We start from the raw sequence: 23,359 nt of genomic DNA, 5'->3' as shown, positions 1-23,359 counted from the left end.
AACCCCTGTGGAACACCACTAGTCACCAGCAGCCAACCAAAAAATGCTCTATTTTTTCCCATTCTTTGTCTCCTGCCAATCAGCCATTGTTCTCTCCTTGCTAGTAACTTTCCTGTAATACCATGGGCTGTGAACTTGCTAAGCAGCCTCACATGTGGCACCTTGTCAAAGGCCTTCTGAAAATCCAAGTACACAACATCCACCAATTCTTCCTTTGTCTATCCTGTTGTTATTTCTTCAAAGAATTCTAACACATTTGTCAGGCAAGATTTTCCCTTAAGGAAACCAACTATTTGTGAATTCTTGGGCAGAGACTAGATGACGAAATCTGAAATTGACTGTTAGTCTTTGCAAGTTTGAAGTTGGGAATGTTTGTTGAATTCAGATAAAGATAGATATGGAGTTAGTTATAGATCAGTCATGATTCACAGAATGGTAGAAGTGATCATGAACTAAATTAGTCACTGCTGGAAAGATAAAGGATTTTGGTTTCCAACATGATCTTTAAGCACTGTAGTGAATCCCTTAGTTTTAAAGCTCACTTGTTAAGGTAATACATTTTCCTCCATTTTGACATTTAAAATATGTTAATAGATACTGCAATGACCAGCATAGTTTTTACACAGAAAATACAACATCAGAGCACACTATAAGCCACAATGTTGTGCCAACCTCATAACCTACAGTAAGGTAATCTAACACTTCCTTCCTACATAGCTCACCATTTTTCTAACTATCCACTCGATCTATGCCCCTTATCATTTTGTACACCTCTATTAAGTCACCTCTCATCCTCTTTCACTCCAGAAAGAAAATCCCTAGCTTACTCAACCTATCCTTAGAAATGGATAGCTTGTCTAATCCAGAGAGCATCCTGGTAAATCTCTTCTGCACCCTCTCGAAAGCTTCCAGATCATTCTGACAATGACCAACCAGAACAGAAATCAGTATTCCAAGGCAACACACACAAAATGCTGGTGGAACTCAGCAAGCCAAGCAGCATCTATGGAAAAGAGTAGACAGTCATCTTTTTGGGCTGAGATCCTTCATCAGGACTCATTAGTATTCTAAGTGTGGTCTAAACAGGATTTGATAGAGTTGCTAAATTACCCCATGGTTTTTGAACTCAGTCACCCAACTAATGAAGGCCAAAACACCATACACCTTAACAACCCTATCAACTTGTGAGGCATCTTTGAGAGATCTATGGACATGGACCTCAAGATCACACTGTTCCTCCACACTGCTGAGAGTCCTAATTAACCCTATATTCTGCCTTCAAATTCAACTTTCCAAAGTGAATCACTTCTCACTTTTCTAGGTTGAACTCCAACTGTCACTTCTCAATACAGCTCTGCAGTCTGTCAATGTGGTAACTTACAACAATCACAACTATTCACAACTCAATCAACTTTCATTTCACTTTTAAGTTTTTAAAGATTTCACCTTTCCACTTCCTCATTTATAAAAATCACAAAGAGCAGGGGCCCAGAACAGATCCCTGTGGAACACCACTGGTTACCTAATTCCATGCAGAATACACTGCATCTACAATCATCCTTTGGCTTCCGTGAGCAAGCCTATTCTGAATCCACACGGCCAGGTTTCCCTGGATCTCATGCCCCCTGACTTTCTGAATGAGCCTACCATATCATGGTTTTGGGTACCTTATCAAATGCCTTACTAAAATCCATATCCACCACATACACTGCTTTACCTTCATCAAAGTGTTCTTTCACATCCTCAATCAGGCTCGTGAAGCTTGACTTGCTCTCACAAAGCTATGCTGACTACCCCTAATCAGGTTATGTTTCTCCAAATGCTTGTAAATCCTGTCTCTAGAATCTTCTTCAATAATTTAATCACCATTGAAGTAAGATTCCCTGGGTTATCCTTACTCACTTTCTTGAACAAAAAGAAGTGACATTTACCACCCCAAAGTCATCTGGTACGACTCCTGTACCCAGTGAGGATGCAAAGACCATTGCTAAAGGCACAGCAATCTTTTCCCTCACTTCCTGTAATAACTCAGGATATATCCTGTCGGGCTGTGGGGACTATTATCCTAATATTTTCAATAGTTCCACCATATTCTCTTTCTTAACATCGACATGTTCTAGTATATTAGCTGTCCTCCTAATTGTCATGGTCCCTCTCAATGGAGAATGTTGAAGCAATATTTTCATTTAGGACCTCCTCCCACTCCAGGCATATTTCCTCTACTATCCCTGATCAGTCATACTCTCACTCTGACAATTCTGCTGTTCTTCATGTACGTGTATAATGCTTTGGGATCTTCCTTAATCCTACTCACCAAGGACTTCTCATGCCTCTGAGCTCTTGTAAATCCATTCTTCAGTTCCTTCCTGGTTCTCTTGTAACTCTCTAGAGCCCTGTCTGATGTTTGCTTCTTAAACCTTAAGTAAGCTTCGTTCTTCATCTTGACAAGAAGCTCAACATCTCTTGTCAATTGTGGTTTCTTCCTTCTACCATCCTTTCACTGCCTAAATGGGACAACCTTATCCACAAACCCATGCAAGTGCTCCTACACAAACTGTACATTTCTGTTGTACATTTCCCTAAGTACATCATTCCCCTGAGTACATCATTCACAATTTATGCTCCCAAGTTCCTGCCTAATAGTACTATAACAACCCCCCCACCCCACCCCATTAAATACTTCCCGATAACTCTGCTGCTATCCTCTCCAATGCTTTGATAAAGGTCAGGGAGTTGTGGGCACTTTCTCAGATATACTCACCCACCAACAGAACTGTCACCTGACCCAGTTTTACACAAAACACTATGCTTCAATAAATGGACACTAAAAGACTCAAACTTCAAGCCAGCATTAATTCTTAAAGGAGTTCAAAGGTTTGTGTCACTCTTTTTGCCTCTTGCATCAAACCAGATCTTGCTTGTACCAAATACCTAAATCTATTTGCCACAATGGTTAGTTTTGCAAAGTTAGAGCTGCTTGGTCATGCAGATGCACTGGTCAGCTATCTCATCCTGTTCAATGTTGTACAGCACAGAATTAGGCCCTTTTGCTCAGCTTGCCCATACTGACCATGATGCTCCAATTTGCCTGTATTTGGTCCATATCCTCTATTCCATTCCTATCTATTAGCCTACCGGTCAATCTCGACGCATACATAAGGCTCCTTTTCATTGTCTACAGCTCTGCCTTTAATATCATCATTCCAAATAAACTGATTCCTAAGCTCCAGAACCTGGGCCTTAGCACCCAAATCTGCAGCTGGATCTTCAACTTCCTCACAGACAGGACCCAGGCTGTAAAAATAGGGGACAAGCTCTCCTCTACAATCACCCTGAGCACCGGTGCCCCACAAGGCTGTGTACTCACCCCCCTGCTGTACTCACTGTACACCCATGATTGTGTAGCCAAGTTTCTATCAAACTCAATATATAAGTTTGCTGATGACACAACAATTGTAGGCCGTATCTCGGGTAATGATGAGTTTGAGTACAGAGAGGAAATTAAGAACCTGGTGGCATGGTGTGAAGACAATAACCTATCCCTCAACATCAGCAAGACGAAGGAATTGGTTGTTGACTTCAGAAGGAGTAGCGGACTGCACGAACCAATTTACATTGGTGGTGCGCAAGTGGAACAGGTCAAAAGCTTTAAGTTCCTTGGGGTCAATATCACAAATGACCTGACTTGGTCCAACCAAGCAAAGTTCACTGCCAAGAAGGCCCACCAGCGCCTTTACTTCCTAAGAAAACTAAAGAAATTTGGCCTGTCTCCTAAAATCCTCACTAATTTTTATAGATGCACCATAGAAAGCATTCTTCTAGGGTACATCACAACCTGGTATGGAAGTTGTCCTGTCCAAGACCAGAAGAAGCTGCAGAAGATCATGAACATGGCGCAGCACATCACACAAACCAATCTTCCGTCCGTGGACTCACTTTACACCGCATGCTGTCGGAGCAGTGTTGCCAGGATAATCAAGGACACGACCCACCCAGCCAACACACTCTTCATCCCTCTTCCCTCCGGGAGAAGGTTCAGGAGCTTGAAGACTTGTACGACCAGATTTGAGAACAGCTTCTTTCCAACTGTGATGAGACTATTGAGCGGATCCTGACCCGGATCTGGGCCGTACCCTCCAAATATCCGGACCTGCCTCTTGGTTTTTTTGCACTACCTTACTTCCCATTTTTCTATTTTCTATTTATGATTTATAATTTAAAGTTTTAATATTTACTAATTTTAACTATTTTTAATATGTTTAATATTTAATATTTGTAATCCAGGGAGTGTGAAGCACAGAATCAAATAATGCTGTGATGGTTGTACGTTCCAGCACCAATTGTTTGGTGACATTAAAGTATAAAGTATTACCTGTCCAAATGTTTTTAAAATGCGCTGAGAGTACTTGCCACTCCACCTCTTCTGGCAAGTTGTGCCAATGATCCTCCACCTCTGTGGAAAAACTACCCCCTTAGATCTCTTTTAAATATTTCCCTTCTCCCCCTACATATATCTTTTCTAGTTTTATACTTGGAAAAATGACTGTGTCTAGCTACCCCATCTGTGCCACTCATATTTTATAAACCTCTAGAGGGTTGGCACTCAGCCTCCTATGCTCCAATGAGAATAAGAATAAATCAGTTTTCCTCTGCAAGATTTCAGCTAACTTCCAGAAGTTACAACTTTTGTTTTCTTTAATTCTTTCATAAATTTCAGTCATCGTCCATTGTATGAAGTTCTTCTAGCTTCTAGCATCTCTATTAAGAATTTTAATATTGCTCTGTATCCACTCAGTAAAAGGTTATATTTTGGTTCCCATATATTTTTCCCAACTGTAGAAAGCTGAAACTGTTTTTTTATCTCTGTAGTTGGAGAAGTTACATCAGGAGGTCTCCAGATTGCATGAAGAAAATAAAGAACTGCAGAGGCAGTTGAAGGCTGCACAAGAAAGAGAGCATAGTGCAAGGGATGGCTATGTTCTCCAGGTAAACACAATTACAGCCTTTATACTATACTATTCATCAGGACTGTAAATAAGCTTAATATGTTCAATTAATATTAAAATATCTTCTGCTCCTACTTATGTTCCTGTATTTAAAAAAAATCAGTTGTGGAACTTTGAAGTTTTTTGACAGATGGTTTTTAAAATTTATTTATAACTAATAAATGTACATGCATGTGTTAAATCATTATGGCATTGTGCATTATATATTATGATTTATTAGTTTGTGCCTAACTTGCTACATGTTTTTAGCTCTATTTCTCATATGCAACTATATGAGAGCAAAGCAAAAATTTTTTTCAGATGACGATTGAGAGTCGCTTCTCTGGCCTTTGTTATCAGAACAACACAGCTGAAAGATAATATATACTGAGCTTTTTATTTGCTTTTCTCCTACCCTTTTCCAGTGGATGACTTTGCGGTTAAGTTCTGCATAGCTCTACTTGAATATAGAATGTTACAGCAAGTACAGCATTCAGCCCTTGTTGTGCCAACCTTTTAGCCTCCTCTAAGATCAATCTAGCACTTCCTTCTCACATAATTCTCCATTTTTTCTGTTATCCATGTGTCTATCTAAGAGTTTCTTAAATGTCCCTTGTGTATCTGCCTCTACCACCTCCCATGCACTCACCAATATAAGACCATAAGACAAAGGAGCAGAAGTCGGCCATTCGGCCCATTGAGTCTGCTCCGCCATTTTATCATGAGCTGATCCATTCTCCCATTTAGTCCCACTCCCCTGCCTTCTCACCATAACCTTTGATGCCCTGGCTACTCAGATACCTATCAATCTCTGCCTTAAATACACCCAATAACTTGGCCTCCACTGCCGCCCATGGCAACAAGTTCCATAGATTCACCACCCTCTGAGTAACAAAATTTCTTCGCATCTCTGTTCTGAATGGGCGCCCTTCAATCCTTAAGTCATGCCCTCTGGTACTAGACTCCCCCATCATGGGAAACAACTTTGCCACATCCACTCTATCCATGCCTTTCAACATTCAAAATGTTTCTATGAGGTCTCCCCTCATTCTTCTAAACTCCAAGGAATGCAGTCCAAGAGCGGACAAACGTTCCTCATATGTTAACCCTCTCATTCCCGGAATCATTCTAGTGAATCTTCTCTGTACCCTCTCCAACGTCAGCACATCCTTTCTTAAATAAGGAGACCAAAACTGCCCACAGTACTCCAAGTGAGGTCTCACCAGCGCCTTATAGAACCTCAACATCACATCCCTGCTCCTATACTCTATTCCTCCAGAAATGAATATCTTTGTAAAGAACTTAACCTCTGACATACCCTCTATACTTTCCTCCAATCACCTTAAAATTATACTCACTTGTATTAGCTATTTCCACCCTGGGAATAGTTTTTTGGCTACTGATCCTATCTATGCCTCTTACCATCTTGTGCAGTTCTATCAGGTCACCTGTCATCCTCCTTTGCTCCAAAGAGAAAAGCCCTAGCGCACTCAACCTATCTTCATAAGGCATGCCTCTAATCCAGGCAACATCGTGGTAAATCTCCACTACATCTCTCTCTAAAGCTTTCAAATCCTTCTTAGGTGACCAGAAATGAACACGATATTCCAAGTTTGACCTAACCAGGGCTTAATAGATTTGCACCACCTCACGGCTCTTGAACTCAAATCCCCAAATAATGAAAGCCAACACACCATATAACAACCCTATCTATTTGCGTGTGCGACACTGCTGAGAATTATGCCATTAACCCTTTATTCTGCCTTCACATGAGACTTTACACTCCTCTTAGTTGAACTTCATCTGCCATTACTCAGCCCAACCCTACATCCAGTCAATGTCCCATTGTAACCTACGACAATCTTCTACACCAGCCACAACACATTCATGTCATTTGCAAGCTTACTAACCCACCCTCCTCCTCCTCCAAGTCATTTATAAAAATCACAAAAAGCAGGAGTCCCAGAACGGATCCTTGTGGAACGCCACTTGTCACTGACCTCCAGGCAGAATACACTTCATTTACTACCACCTTCTAATTTCAATGGGCAACCTATTTCTGTATCGACACAGCTATGTTTCACTGAACTGTTCCCAAAACCTATGGACTCACTTTCAAGGAATCTTCACCTCAGACTCTATCTCATATTCTTGATATTCATTGTTTATTTATTATTATTATTTCTTTAGTAAATTTTGTGTATGCACAGTTTATCTTTTGCACATTGGTTGTTTGTCCTGTTGGGTGAGGTCTTTCATTGATTCAATTATGATTCTTGGATTTACTGAGTATGCACACAAGAAAACGAATTGTATATGGTGACATATATGTACTTTGATTAATAAGTTAACTTTGAACTCCTGACTTTCTTAATGAGCCTACAATAGGGAACCTTATAAATGACTCAATAAAATCCATATACAATACATCCACTACTCTACCTTAATCTACGTGCTTTGTCACATCCTCAAAAAATTCAGTCAAGCTCATGAGGCATGACTGCCCTCACAGATCCATGCTGACTACCCCTAATCAGAGTATACTTATCCAAATACTTGTAAATCCTGTCTCTCCATGAAGTAAGGTCTATAATTGTCTGGCTTATCCCCACTCCATTTCTGGAACAAAGGAATAATAACATTTACCACCCTTAGATCATCTGTAACCACTCCTGTGCCCAGTGAGGACACAACGATCATCGCCAAAGATGCAGCAATCTCTTCCTTCACTTCTTGTACTAACCTGAGTTATATCCTGGGGACTTGTCTATCCTAACCTTTTTTCCAAAAGTTCCAGCACATTCTCTTTAACATCAATGGGTTTCAAGCATATTAGCCTGTTTTACACTGTCCTCATGATCGTCAAGGTCCCTTTCTCCCATGAATACTGAAGCAAAGTATTCATCAAGGACCTCCTCTGACTCAAGGCACATTTCTTTTACTATCCCTGATCGGTCCTACCCTCAGTCTGGTCATCCTCCTGGTCTTCACATACGTGTAGAATGCCTTTTGCTTTTCCTTAATTCTACTTGCCAAGGACTTCTCGTGCCCTAGTAAGTTCATTCTTCAGCTGCTTCCTGGCTGCCTTGTACTCTCTAGAGCCCTGTCTGATCCTTGCTTTCAAAACCTTAAGTCAGCTTCCTTCTTCTTGACTAATTATTCCTCACTTCTTGTCAACCATGGTTCCTTCACCCTACCATCCTTTTCCTGCCTCAATGAGACAAACCTATCCATAATCCCTAGCAAGTGCTCCACAAACAACCTCCACATTTCTGTTGTGGACTTCCCAGAGTATATCTGTTGCCAATTTATGCTCCCCAGTTCCTGTTTAATAGCATTATAATTTCGCTTTCTCCAATGAATACTTCGCCATATTCTCTGCCCTATCCATTTCCAAGACTATAGTAAAGAGTTGTAGTCACTGTCTTTGAAATGCTCTCCTATTGACAGACCTGACACCTGACCTGGTTCATTGCCTAGCACTAAATCTAATATGGCCCAGTCATACATTTTCACAGAAGGAATAAAGCTGCGGACTATTTTGCAAATGGGAAGAAAGTTCAAAATCAGAGGTGCAGAGGGACTTGGGAGTCCTTGTGCAGGATTCCCTAAAGGTTAATTTGCAGACTGACTTGGTGGTAAGAAAGGAAAATGCAATGTTAGCATTCATCTTGAGAGAACTAGAACACAAAAGTAAGGATATAATGCTAGGGCTTTATAAGGCATTGGTCAGACTGCATATGGAATATTGTGAGCAGTTCTGGGCTGAATATCTAACAAAGGATGTGCTAACATTGGAGAGGGTCCAGGGGAGGTTTATGAGAATAATTGCAGGAATGAAAGGGTTAACATATGAGGAGCATTTGATGGCTCAGAGCCTGTACTCACTGGAGCTTAGAAGAATGAGTGGTATATCGCATTGAAACCTATCGAATGTTGAAAGGAAAACAACAGGAATTCTGCAGATGCTGGAAATTCAAGCAACACACATCAAAGTTGCTGGTGAACGCAGCAGGCCAGGCAGCATCTGTAGGAAGAGGTGCAGTCGACGTTTCAGGCCGACACCCTTCGTCAGGACTAACTGAAGGAAGAGTGAGTAAGGGATTTGAAAGTTGGAGGGGGAGGGGGAGATCCAAAATTGGATCTCTCCCTCCCCCTCCAACTTTCAAATCCCTTACTCACTCTTCCTTCAGTTAGTCCTGACGAAGGGTCTCGGCCTGAAACGTCGACTGCACCTCTTCCTACAGATGCTGCCTGGCCTGCTGCGTTCACCAGCAACTTTGATGTGTGTTGAAAGGTCTGGATAGAGTGGAAGTGGAGAGTATGTTTCTATTTTTTTCCTATTGCGGAGGAGTCTAGAACCAAAGGGCACAACCTTAGAATTGAAGGATGTCCATTTAGAACAGAGCATGGTGAATCTGTGCCACAGACAGCTGTGCAGGCCAAGTCATTGGGTATATTTAAGATGGAGGTTGATAGGTTCTTGATTAATCAGGGCATCAAAGATTACAGAGAGAAGCAGGAGAATGGAGTTGAGAAGAATAATCATAATGGATCAGACTCAATGGGACGAATGGCCAAAATTATGGTCCTAGGTCTTAGGGTCTCTCCTCTAGTTGGCCTGCCTAAAAATTGTGTCAGGAATCTTTCCTGGGCACACCTAACAAATTCTGCCCCATCCAAATCTTTTGCACTAAGGAGATGCCAATCAATATTAGGGAAGTTGAAGTCACCCATGACAACAACCTCGTTAATTTTGCAAATTTTGAAAACCTATTTCCCAGGCTGTTCCTCAGTGTCTCTGTTGCTATTGTGATGTCTACAGAATACTCCCATTACAGTTGATTACTCCCTCCATTTCGGACTTTAATACACTGACTCAGTAGACAATCCCTCCACCACATCCTCCCATTCTGCAGCTGTGATACTGTTTAATTCCTATTGTTTCTGCATTCTCTATATTTCATACTCCTTTCATTAGTCTGTGGATTTGTATTGATGTGAATTTTCTCCAGAAATGATTAAAAAAAAATTGTTGCTATTCTCACTCTCACTGTTCCAATCAACAAGCAACTGGATTTTATACTTGGGCAAAGCCAGGAAAATGGATCTCAGTGAACTAACCTACAGGATCAACAATGTTTTTGATTGGATGCAAAGCTAGGCTGAGGAGTGGCAGATGACGTTCAATCTGAAAAAGTATGAAGTGATATACCTTGGAAGGTTGAACTAAAAAGCAAGTTAATGGTAGGATTCATAGCAGTTTGGAGAAATGGGATTAATAGACTTAAAGAAAAGTAGTCTGTGCTAGCCATTTAAAATGCCGACTTCCATTGACAGAGACCATAGTCCTACAATCCATGTACCTATCCAAACTTATCTTAAACATTGAAATTGAGCTCGCATGCACTACTTGCACTGGCAGCCTGGTCCACAATCTCATGATCCTCTGAGTGAAGTTTCCCCTCATATTCTCCTTAAACTTTTCACCCTTCACACTTGACTCATGACCTCCAGTTGTTTTCCCACTCAACCTCAGTGGAAAATGCCTGCTTGCATTTACTGTATCTATACCTCTCATAATTTTGTATACCTTTATCAAACCTCCTCTCAATCTTCTACATTGTAAGGAATAAAGTCCTAATCTATTCAGTCTTTCCATATAACTCAGGTCCTCCCAGACCCAGCAACATCCTTGTAAATTTTCTCTGTACTCTTTCAACCTTATTTACATCTTTCCTGTAGGTAGATGACCAAAACTGCACACAATATTCTAAATTAGGCCTCACCAACTTCAACATAACATCCCATCTCCTGTACTTAATACTTTGATTTACGAAGGCCATTGTGCCAAAAGCTTTCTTTATGGCCCTATCTACCTGTGTCACTACTTTCATTTAATTATGCACATGTATTCCCAGATTCCTTTGTTCTACCGCACTGCTTAGTGGCCTACCATTCACTATGTAAGACCTATTCTGGTGGGTCCAACTGAAATGCAACACCTCACACTTGTCTGTATTAAATTACACCTGCCATTTTTCCAGCTGGTACGGATCCCACTACAAGCCATGCTAGTCTTCCTCACTGTCCACTGCACCCCCTATCATGCTGTCATCTGCAAATTCGCTGATCTAGTTAACCACATTATCATCCATATCATTGATATAGATGACAATCAATATGTGACCCAGCACTGATCCCTGCAGCCTTCCACTAGTCATAGGCTTCCAGTCAGACATACAAACATCTACTACTACTCTCTGACAAAGCCAATGTCGAATATAATTTACCACCTCATCTTGAGTACCAAGTGACTGAATCTCCCATGCGGGACATTTTCAAATGCCTTGTTGAAGTCCATAAGACATAGGAGCAAAGTAAGGCCATTTGGCCCATTGAGTCTGCTCCACCAATCAATCATGACTGATCCTTTCTCCCCCCTCTGTAGCCCCACTCACTGGCCTTCTCCTTGTAACCCTTGATGCCAGTCCAATCGAACCTATCAAGCTCTGCCTTAAATACACCCAACAACCCGGCCTCCACAGCTGCCTGTGGTACAAATTCCACAAATTCACCATATTCTGGCTAAAGAAATTCCTCTGCATCACTATTTTAAATGGACACTCCTCCATTCTGAGGTTGTGCCCTCTTGTCCGAGACTCCCCCACCATAGGAAACATCCTTTCCACATCTACTCTATCAAGGTCTTTCAACATTCCATAAGACCATAAAATACAGGAGCAGAAGTAGCCCATTTGGCCCATCGAGTCTGCTCCGCCATTCAGTCATCGGCTGATCCAATTCTTCCAGTTGTCCCCACTCCCCTGCCTTCTCCCCGTACCCTTTGATGCCCTTCCTCATCAAGAACCTATCTATATCTCCAGTCCTGGGTATGACTCTAAACTGCAACCGGTGATGAGGCTCTGATTGACGACTTTCAGAGCTTTGGGGAAAGTGGAGTTACCCTTTAGTCATTCATTGCTCCCAGGGCCGCTCTGACCCGGAACAGTAGCACCTGCAAGTGTTCCTGCTCAGGATATGAGCGAAGGCCAATGGCAGATCCGGCAGGTTCAGTAACTGAACTTATGACGGAGAAGGCAAATAAGCTACGACCTCAAATGTCAACGGCTATAGTATAGGCGGATGAACATTTGGGAAGAGAAATGGCGATTTCTTTAGTTCGCCTAATGGTAGGCAATAGCAAACCACCGTTGCAATTTGCAAAGAAAACCATGGTCAAACTCACAAAATGTATCACACAACAACAGCATCAAGACGATCTTCAAGACAACTCTGAAGATGTTTTGGTAGGGTTGATTCTGGCCAGCAGGGGATCCCCAACCGTCATCAAGCTACTGCTCATAAAATTAAAGTAACACAAAAGAAAATTATTGACACTTGGAATACAAGAACTCTATATCAAGCAGGAAGATTGGACAATGTGATAAATGAAATGGAAAGACGAAAGATTAACATCATGGGAATTAGCGAAGTTTGTTGGATAGGTGCTGGAACATGTCAGATTAGAAATAAAACACTAGTTTATTCTTGTAGAACATCCCATACTAATCGAGTAGGAATTCTTATGGATGAAAACATGGCAAAAAGTGTTTTCGGACATTGGGCAATATCAGAAAGAATGCTCCTTGCTTGGTTCAGAGGACAACCATGTGATTTAGCAATTATACAGGTATGTAATTTAGCAATTATGCAGGCACCAACAACAGATGGAACAAATGAAGATATAGATAAATTTTATGAAGAGCTTGAACAAGCAAAGAATGGATGCAAATCTCAAGGTATTGTTATTGTCATGGGAGATCTAAGTGCTAAAGTAGGACAAGGTGCTGATGGAAATACCATAGGAAAATTTGGACTAGGGGAAAGAAATGAAAGAGGTGAGAAATGGGTAGAATGGTGCAAGATGAATAATCAGGTCATGATGAATACCTATTTTAAAAACCATCCAAGACGCTCATGGACCTGGAAAAGTCCAGGTGATAACAGCAGAAATCAAATTAACTTTATTATTATAAACCAAAGATATCGAAACTCAGTGACTCAATGCAAAACATATCCAGGTGCAGACTGTTATAGTGACCATAACCCATTAAAATATCATGGAAAAGTAAAACTTTAAAAAACTAAAGAAGAAAATACCTGAACAATCCCTTGACTACTTGCAATTAATTAAAGAAGAAAACTTGAGACAAAAATTTACAATTGAAGTAAGGAATAGATTTCAAAGTCTAGACATAGAATCTGTTGAAGATGATAGCAATCATGTAGAAATGAAATTTAACTCTCTAAAGGATGTCTTGGTAGAATCAGCAAAGTCAGTGATTCCTAAAAAAGAAAAAAGCACAAAGAATAAATGGATGACAGATGAAATCAAAAATCTAATGGAAAAAAGGAAACGGAAGAAAGCAAATCCAATAGAATATAAGCCCTTAGATAAAAAAGTTAAAAGCTTATGTTAAAAAGCCAAAGAATGGTTAAACCAGGAATGTGAGCAAATAGAAAGAATCCCTATTACTGATCCAAAAAGGTTACATCAACAAATCAAGAATATCACTGGTAAAAAGTTCCTCTGTTCTTCAGGTGGATGTTTGAAAGCAAAGGACAGTACCATTATCATGAAAAAAGATGAGATTATGAACAGATGGACTGAGTATATTCAGGAATTGTTTGAAGACGATCGAGGCGTAAAACCAGAAATTAAGAAAAACATTGTAGGTCCAAGTAGTTAAAATCTGAAGTTCGTAATGCAATAAATAAGATGAAGAAAGGAAAGGCAGCAATGCTGATGAATTAGTAATAGAACAAATTATTGCCAATGAAGATTATGGAATGGAAAAACTTACTGATTTAATCAATGACATTTATGAGACTGGAATAGTACCAGAAGAGATGAAAAAATCAGTATTTATCACTCTTCCTAAGAATGTGAATTACATAGGACCATATGTTTAATCAGTCATATCACCAATATACTTCTAAGAATTTTAATGACAAGAGCTAAAAGTAAGATACAAGCTGAAATAGGCAAAGAACAATGTGGCTTTGTGAAAGACAAAAGTACAAGAAAAGCAATATTGATGTTAAGGATACTATCAGAACGAGCTAGTCAAGTGCAAGAAGATTTGTTTGTTTGTTTTATCGACTACACAAAAGCATTTGATAAAGTGAAGTACAGTAAGTTCTTTGAAATATTACAGAAAACTCTATATCTAGATTCGAAAGACCTCCGCCTAATCAGAAACCTGTACTGGGAACAAACTGCCGGTGTAAGAATAGATGGAGAAGTGAGTCAGTTTACGAAAATCAAGAGAGGCATTAGACAAGGATGTGTTTTCTCCCTTGATTTATTTAATGTGTACAGTGAAACAATATTACAAAAACTAAGAGACATCTTGGGAATCAAAGTTGGCAGTGAAAACATCAATAATTTCAGATATGCAGATGACCCTGTGTTAATTGCAAGTACGGAGGAAGAACTACAAAACTTAATTGATATAGTTGTTGAAGAAAGTGCAAAAATGGGTCTATCTATCAATTGCAAAAAGACAGAATGTATGGTGATATCCGAAAAGAAGGAGAATCCTATCTGCAGGCTGAGAATAAACGGGGAAGACATAAAACAAGTACAGAACTTTTGCTACTTAGGAAGCTGGGTGACATCAGATGGCAGGTGTGACATGGACATCAAAAGAAGAATAGGGATGGCAAAAGAAACCTTTACGAAAATGTGGAGTATACTGACCAATACTAAACTAGGCATGACAACCCACCTCAGAGTACTGAAATGTTATGTTTATCCAGTTATGTTATATGGCTCAGAATGTTGGACAATATCTATGAGGAAAAGAATTGTAGCGGCAGAAATGTGGTTTTTGAGGAGGATGCAAAGAATATCGTGGACAAAATGAATATCTAATGAAGATGTCATGAACATAGCAAACACAAAAAGAGAACTAATGTATGAGATCATGAAAAGGCAACGTAACTTCATTGGACATGTGATTAGGAAAGAGGAGTTAGAATGCACAGTAATTATGGAAAAGATTGAAGGGAAGTAAGCAAGAGGAAGACAAAGACAAATGATGATGGAGACAGCAGCCAGAGAATTGGAAATGAATACCAATGAATTGATCCACTTGACCCGAAACAGGAGTCATGGCAGTCAAAGCTCAAACTGGGTATGGCACCTGATGATGATCATCATCTATCTCTCCCTTAAATACACCCAATGACTTGGCCTCCACAGCAACAAGTTCCACAGATTTACCACCCTCTGACTAAAGAAATTTCTCCGCATCTCTGTTCCTTCAATCCTGAAGTCGAGCTCTCTTGTCCAAAACCCCCTACCATGGGAAATAACTTTGCCATATCTAATCTTTTCAGGCCTTATAACATTCGGAATGTTTCTCTGAGATCCCCCCTCATTCTCCTGAACTCCAGGGAATACAACCCAAGAGCTGCCAGACATTCCTCATATGGTAACCCTTTCATTCCTGGAATCATTCTCGTGAATTTTCTCTGAACCCTCTCCAATGTCAGTATATCCTTTCTAAAATAGGGAGCCCAAAACTGCACACAGTACCCCAGTGTGGTCTCACGAGTGCCTTAGAAACATAGAAAATTACAGCACAATATAGGCTCTTCAGCCCACAAAGCTGTGCCGAACATGTCCTTACCTGTGAAATTACCTAGGGTTACCCACAGCCCTCTATTTTTCTGAGCTCCATGTATCTGTCCAGGAGTCTCTTAAAAGACCCTATCGTATCTGCCTCCACTGCCATCGCTGGCAGCCCATTCCACGCACTCACCACTCTCTGCGTAAAAAAAAAATTACCCCTGATAGCTCCTACTTCCAAGCACCTTAAAACTGTGCCCTCTCGTGCTAGCCATTTCAGCCCTGGGAAAAAGCTTCTGATTATCCACACGATCAATGCCTCTCATCATCTTATACACCTCTATCAGGTCACCTCTCACCCTCCGTCACTCCAAGAGTGACAAGGGCTGAGTTCACTCAACCTATTCTCATAAGGCATGCTCCCCAATCCAGGCAACATCCTTGTAAATCTCCTCTGCACCTTTCTATGGTTTCCACATCCTTCCTGTAGTGAGGCGACCAGAATTGAGCACAGTACTCCAAGTGGGGTCTGACCAGTGTCCTATATAGCTGCAACATTACCTCTTGGCTCCTAAACTCAATCCCACAATTGATGAAGGCCAATGCACCCTATGCTTTCTTAACCACAGAATCAACCTGCGCAGCAGCCTTGAGTATCCTACGGACTCAGATCCCAAGATCCTTCTAATCCTCCACACTGCCAAGAGTCTTACCATTAATACTACATTCTGTCATCATATTTGACCTACCAAAATGAATCACCTCACACTTATCTGGGTTGAACTCCATCTGCCACTTCACAGCCCAGTTTTGCATCCTACCAATGTCCTGCCCCTTACAGCCCTCCACACTATCGACAACACCTCCAACCTTTGACATCAGCAAATTTAATAACCTATCCAACACACATAAAAATCGCTGGTGAACGCAGCAGGCCAGGCAGCATCTATAGGAAAAAGTACAGTCGACATTTCGGGCCGAGACCCTTCGTCAGGACTAACTGAAAGAAGAGGTAGTAAGAGATTTGAAAGTGGGAGGGGGAGGAGGAGATCCGAAATGATAGGAGAACACAGAAGGGGGAGGAATGAAGCTAAGAGCCAGAAAGTTGATTGGCAAAAGGGATATGAGAGGATCATGGGACGAGAGGCCTAGGAAGAAAGAAAGGGGGAGGGAGGAATCCCAGAGGATGAGCAAGGAGTATAGTGAGAGGGACAGGGGGAGAAAAAGAGAGAGAAAAAACATATATATATAATAATGATAAATAAATAACGGATGGGGTACGAAGGGGAGGTGGGGCAATAACCTGTCCTTTTTGTATAGGTCGTACCTCCCCCAGAGAAGGCCCCAGTGATCCAGGAATCTGAAGCCCTGCCCCCTGCGCCAGTCTCTCAGCCACACATTAATATGCCTGATCATGCTATTCTTGTATTTGCTAGCACGTGACACAGGCAGCAATTCTGAGATTAATACCCTAGAGGTCCTGCCTTTCAGCTTCCTACCTAACTCCCTGAATTCTCTCTTCAGGACCTCCTCCCTTTTTCTACCTGTGTCATTGGTATCAACATGTACCAAGACTTCTGGCTGTTCTCCCTCTCCCTTCAGAATACTCTGTACTCGATCCGAGACATCCCGCACCCTGGCACCTGGGAGGCAACACACCATGCGGGTATCTCTATCAGGCTGACAGAACCTCCTGTCTGTTCCCCTCACTATGGAATCCCCTATGACTACCGCATGCCTCATCTTCCTCTTTCCCTTCTGCACCACGGAACCAGGGTCAGTGCCAGAGACCGGATTGCCGTGATTGTCCTCTGTCAGGTCATCCCCCTCAACTACATTCAAAATGAAATAATGATTAGATTAGATTGGATTAGATTCGACTTTATTGTCATTGTGCCAAGTATAGATACAAAGCCAATGAAATGCAGTTAGCATTTGACCAGAAATGCAAAGAAGTGTTATTTACAAAATAACTGCGAATAAAAACTAATTGCTACCGCACACAAATGTAAAACTACTGAGACAGTACAATATGGGTGCAATACTGCTTAGCACTGTGATGTGAGGTTCAGCAGGATCACAGCCTCAGAGAAGCTCTTCCTGTGCCTGCTGGTGCGGGAGCAGAGGCTCCTGTAGCGCCTACCGGATGGGAGGAGAGTAAAAAGTCCATGGTTAGGGTGAGATGCATCCTTGATAATGCTTTTTGCCCTGCCCAGGCAGCGTTTATGGTAGATGTTCTCAATGGTGGACAATTGGGTGCCGATAATCCGCTGGGCAGTTTTCACCACACGCTGGAGTGCTTTGCAGTTCGATACGGGACAATTGCCATACCACACTGAGATGCAGTTAATGACCACCTTAGTTTCCTTTTGTAAGCTTTTAAAAACTTCCCAATCCTCTGTCTTCCCACTAATTTTTGCTTCCTTGTATGCTCTTTCCTTTGCTTTAACTTTGGCTTTGACGTCTCTTGTCAGCCACAGTTCCATCCTTTTTCCATTCGAAAATTTCTTTTACTCCACTGAAGTATCGACACATCAGATTTCGGTTTCTCTTTCTCAAATTTCACAGTGAACTCAATCATGTTATGATCACTGCCTCCTCAGGTTTCCTTCATCTCAATCTCTCTAATCACCTCTAGTTCATTACACAATACCCAATCCAGTACAGTCGATCCCCTAGTGGGTTCAACAACAAGCTGTTCTAAAAAGCCATCTCGCAGACATTCTACAAATTCTCTCTCTTGAGATCCAGTGCCGACCTGATTTTCCCAATCCACTCGCGTGTCAAAATCCCCCACAATTATCATAACACTGCCCTTCTGACAAGCCTTTTCTATTTCCTGTTGTAATTTGTAGTCCACATCACTGCAGCTGTTTGGAGGCCTGTATATAACTGCCATCAGCACCCTTTCACCCCTGCGATTTCTTAGCTCAACCCATAAAGATTCTGCACCTTCCGATCCTATGTCACCTCTTCCTAATGATTCGATATCATTTCTTACCAATAAAGCCATGCCACCCCCTCTGCCTACCTTCCTATCCTTCCGATACACCGTGTATCCTTGGACATTCAGCTCCCAGAGACATGCATCCTTTAGCCGTGTCTCAGTGATGGCCACAATATCATACCTGCCAATCTGTAGCTGTACGACAAGATCATCCACCTTATTCCTTATGCTGCGTGCATTTAAGTATAACACCTTAAGACCAGTATTTGGTACTTTTCGCTTTGATTGCACTGCAACTCATCCCAATGGCTACAAGTTTGACCCATCACCTGCCTGTCTTTCCTGACATCTTTACTGCTCACTATCTTAGATTTATTTCTGTTTTCCCCTTCCTCCACTCTATCATTCCGGTTCCCATCCCCCTGCCAAATTAGTTTAAACCCTCCCTAACAGCTCTATTAGTGAAAAGGGAGTACGGAAGAGGGCTCAGCACACAGCCTGAGGCACGCCGGTGTTCAGGGTGAGAGTGGAGGAGGAGAAGTTGTCTAACTTAACTGATTGGGGTCTGTTACTGAGAGGGGATGGCCACAGGGGTGCTCTCTACTATCTGAGCTCTTTCCCTCACTTCCCTGACTGTCACCCACTCATCTAACTCACTAACTCCCTGTAGCTCCTCTCTATCTCCTGTTCACTCTCCCTAATGAGCTGTAGGTCATCCAGATCCCTAACACGGTCTCTCAGGAGTTACATCTCGGTGCACCTGGTGCAGATGTAGCCATCTGGAAGATTGGAAGATTCTCAGGACTCCCACATCCGACATCCAGGGCAAAATAGTAACCCTACCAATGTGCTCGCTATTCCTCAAAAAAAAATGCAAAGAAAAACCAAAAACGAAGTCCACTTACCTTGCCGAAGCCTGAATGAGCAACAGCTTGTTGCTTCTACTCCGCCACTGGCCTACTCCCAACAATAGCCACTCCACTTATCCCTTCTGTACTTTTATTTAGTTCGTTGAGCTCAGTTGCCGTTGCTGATAGGCCCTGCACAATGGACTAACGCCCATGAAGCTCTCGTTTTAAATCACCACTTCTGACCTGTGAGAAGCACTCCTTCGTCGAGTTCAGTTGCCACCACTGATAGCCCCCACACAATCAAAAGGTTTCATTGAGATCCTCCCCCCATCCTTCTAAATTTCAATGAGTACAAACCCAGAGCCGTCAAATATTTCTCATATGATAAACCTTTCATTTCTGGAATCATCCTCCTCTGAACCCTCTCCAATGCCAGCACATTTTCTTAGATAAGAAGCCAAAACCATTCACAGTACTCAAGGTGAGGCTTCACGAGTGCCTTATAAAGCCTCAGTATCACATCCCTACTCTTATATTCTAGACTTCTTGAAATGAATGCTAACATTTAGTTTGCCTTCCTCACCACCGACCACCTGCAAGTTAACCTTTTGGTTTTCTGCCCAAGGACTCCCAAGTCCCTTTGCATCTCAGATTTTAGGATTTTCTCCCCATTTAGAAAATAGACTGCACATTTATATCTACTACCAAAGAGCATGACCATGCATTTTCCAATACTGTATTTCATTTACCACTTTCTTGACCATTCTCCTAATCTGTCTAAGTCCTTCTGCAGCCTTTCTGTTTCCTCAAAACTACCTTCCCATCCAACAATCTTCATATCATCTGTAAATTTGGCAACAAAGCCATCTATTCTGTCATCTAACTCATTGATATACAGCATAAAAAGAAGTGGTCCCAACACCAACTGCTGTGGAATACCACTAGTCACTGGCAGCCAACCAGAAAAGGATCCTTTTATTCCCACTCACTGCCTCCTACCAATCAGCCAATGCTCTAATCACGCGAGTAACTTTCCTGTAATACCATGGGCTCTCAACTTGATAAGCAGCCTCGTGTGCTACCTTGTCAAAAGCCTTCTGAAAGTCCAAATATACAACATCCACTGCATCCCAGCATACCAGTGGATGTGGTATATTTGGATTTTCAAAAGGCTTTTGACAAGGTCCCACACAGGAGATTAGTGTGCAAACTTAAAGCACACGGTATTGGGGGTAAGGTATTGGTGTGGGTGGAGAATTGGTTAGCAGACAGGAAGCAAAGAGTGGGAATAAACGGGACCTTTTCAGAGTGGCAGGCGGTGACTAGTGGGGTACCGCAAGGCTCAGTGCTGGGACCCCAGTTGTTGACAATATATATTAATGACTTGGATGAGGGAATTAAATGCAGCATCTCCAAGTTTGCGGATGACACGAAGCTGGGTGGCAGTGTTAGCAGTGAGGAGGATGCTAAGAGGATGCAGGGTGACTTGGATAGGTTGGGTGAGTGGGCAAACTCATGGCAGATGCAATTTAATGTGGATAAATGTGAAGTTATCCACTTTGGTGGCAAAAATAGGAAAACAGATTATTATCTGAATGGTGGCCGATTAGGAAAAGGGGAGGTGCAACGAGACCTGGGTGTCATTATACACCAGTCATTGAAAGTGGGCATGCAGGTACAGCAGGCGGTGAAAAAGGCGAATGGTATGCTGGCATTTATAGCGAGAGGATTCGAGTACAGGAGCAGGGAGGTACTACTGCAGTTGTACAAGGCCTTGGTGAGACCACACCTGGAGTATTGTGTGCAGTTTTGGTCCCCTAATCTGAGGAAAGACATCTTTGCCATAGAGGGAGTACAAAGAAGGTTCACCAGATTGATTCGTGGGATGGCAGGACTTTCATATGAAGAAAGACTGGATGAACTGGGCTTGTACTCGTTGGAATTTAGAAGATTGAGGGGGGATCTGATTGAAACGTATAAGATCCTAAAGGGATTGGACAGGCTAGATGCAGGAAGATTGTTCCCGATGTTGGGGAAGTCCAGAACGAGGGGCCACAGTTTGAGGATAGAGGGGAAGCCTTTTAGGACCAAGATTAGGAAAAACTTCTTCACACAGAGAGTGGTGAATCTGTGGAATTCTCTGCCACAGCAAACTGTTGAGGCCAGTTCATTGGCTATATTTAAGAGGGAGTTAGATATGGCCCTTGTGGCTACAGGGGTCGGGGGTATGGAGGGAAGGCTGGGGCGGGGTTCTGAGTTGGATGATCAGCCATGATCATAATAAATGGCGGGGCAGGCTCGAAGGGCCGAATGGCCTACTCCTGCACCTATTTTCTATGTTTCTATCCCCTTTACCTATCCTACTTATAATCTCCTGAAAGAATTCCAACAGGTTCATCAGGCAAGAATTTCCTTTAAGGAACCAGTGCTGACTTTGTCGTATCTTGTCCTGTGTCACTAAGTACGCTGTAATCTCATCCTTAACAATTGATTCCAGCATCTTCCCAACCACTGAGGTCAGGCTAACTGGTCTATAATTTCCTTTCTGCTGCCTTCCTCCTTTCTTAAAGTCTATGTAGATAACATCAAAAAAACTCTATTCCTCGAAAAACTCTATAACATTGGTTAGACACGATTTACCATGCACGAAGCCATGCTGAACCAAAAAATCAGTCCATATCTATCCTAATACTCATATATCTGGTCCCTTAGAATACCTTCCAATAATTTTCCCACTACACATATCAGGCTCATCAGCCTATAATTTCCTGGTTTATTTTTATAGCCTTTCTTAAACAACAGAACATTGTCTATCCTCCAATCCTCCAGCACCCCACCTAATGCTAAGTATGGTTTATCTCTGCTAGGGCCCCAAAAATTTCTGCACTTGCTTCCTGCAGGGTCCAAGGGAACACCTTGTCTGGCCCTGGGGACTTAACCACCCTAATTTGCCTCAAGATGGCAAACACTTACTCCTCTGTAATCTGTATAGAGTCCATAAGTTGATGCTGCTTTGCCTCGCTTCAATAGACTCTGTGTCAATCTCCTGAGTAAATGCAGATGCAAAAATGCATTTAAGGTCTCCCCATCTCTTTTGGCCCCACACGTGGGCTGCCATTCTGATCTTCCAGAGGGCCAATTTTGTCCATTGCAATCCTTTTACTCTTAACGTATTTGTAGAATCCCTTAGGATTCTTTACCTTGTCTGCTAGGGCAACCTTAAGTGTTCTCTTGTATTTCTTATACTCCATAAGTACTTCATTTGTTCCTACTTGCAATGCATCTCATTGTTTTTAAACCAGGGCCCTAATATCTCTTGAAAACCAAGGTTCCCTACACCTGTTATCTAACTTTTATTTTGACAGACACATTGAAGCTTTGTACTCCCAAAATTTCACTTTTGAAGGCCTCCCACTCACCAAGTACACTTTTGCCAGAAAACAGCCTGTTCAAATCCACACTTACCAGATCCTTTCTGATACCACCACATTGGCTTTTCTCCAATTTAGAAACTCGGCCCATGGACCAGACTTACCTTTCTGCGTATTTATTTTGAAACTAGATGCAAAGTGTTCCCCTATACAAACTTCTGTTACCTGCCCTAATAGCAGATCAAGTATTGTCCACTCTCTCATTGGGACTTTTATGTACTGATTAAGAAAACTTTCAAATACGTTTGACAAACTCTATTCCACCTAGCCCTTTTACAGTATGGGAGTCCCAGTCAATATGTGAAAAATTAAGTATATACGGAGACCAAATCCAAGGATCCCTCAAGTTGCTAGGCAAGTTGATAAGATAGTTAAAAAGGCACATGGTTTATTGGTCTTCATTTGTCAGAGGATAGAATTCAAGAGCTGCAAAGCGATGTTGCAGGTCTATAAAACCCTGGTTAGAACACATTTGGGATATTGTGTTCATGTTCAGTTCTGGTGGC

At 41.9% G+C, this 23,359-nt stretch overlaps 1 protein-coding gene across 7 annotated transcripts in view; it reads left to right on the top strand.

The window, feature by feature from the left end:
- LOC134351833 (myosin phosphatase Rho-interacting protein-like) overlaps positions 1 to 23,359 on the top strand; it is a 313,354-nt gene that overhangs the window by 236,371 nt on the left and 53,624 nt on the right. For all 7 annotated transcript variants that reach the window (XM_063058603.1, XM_063058608.1, XM_063058602.1 and 4 more), the window contains one exon: positions 4,870 to 4,986. In XM_063058603.1, coding sequence (XP_062914673.1) covers positions 4,870 to 4,986 — 117 coding nt within the window. The remainder of the gene's footprint in view (positions 1 to 4,869; positions 4,987 to 23,359) is intronic.

This window comes from Mobula hypostoma, chromosome 9 (genome assembly GCF_963921235.1).
Source record: "Mobula hypostoma chromosome 9, sMobHyp1.1, whole genome shotgun sequence".
Taxonomy (NCBI): domain Eukaryota; kingdom Metazoa; phylum Chordata; class Chondrichthyes; order Myliobatiformes; family Myliobatidae; genus Mobula; species Mobula hypostoma.
This window is presented reverse-complemented; position numbering and strand designations above follow the sequence as displayed.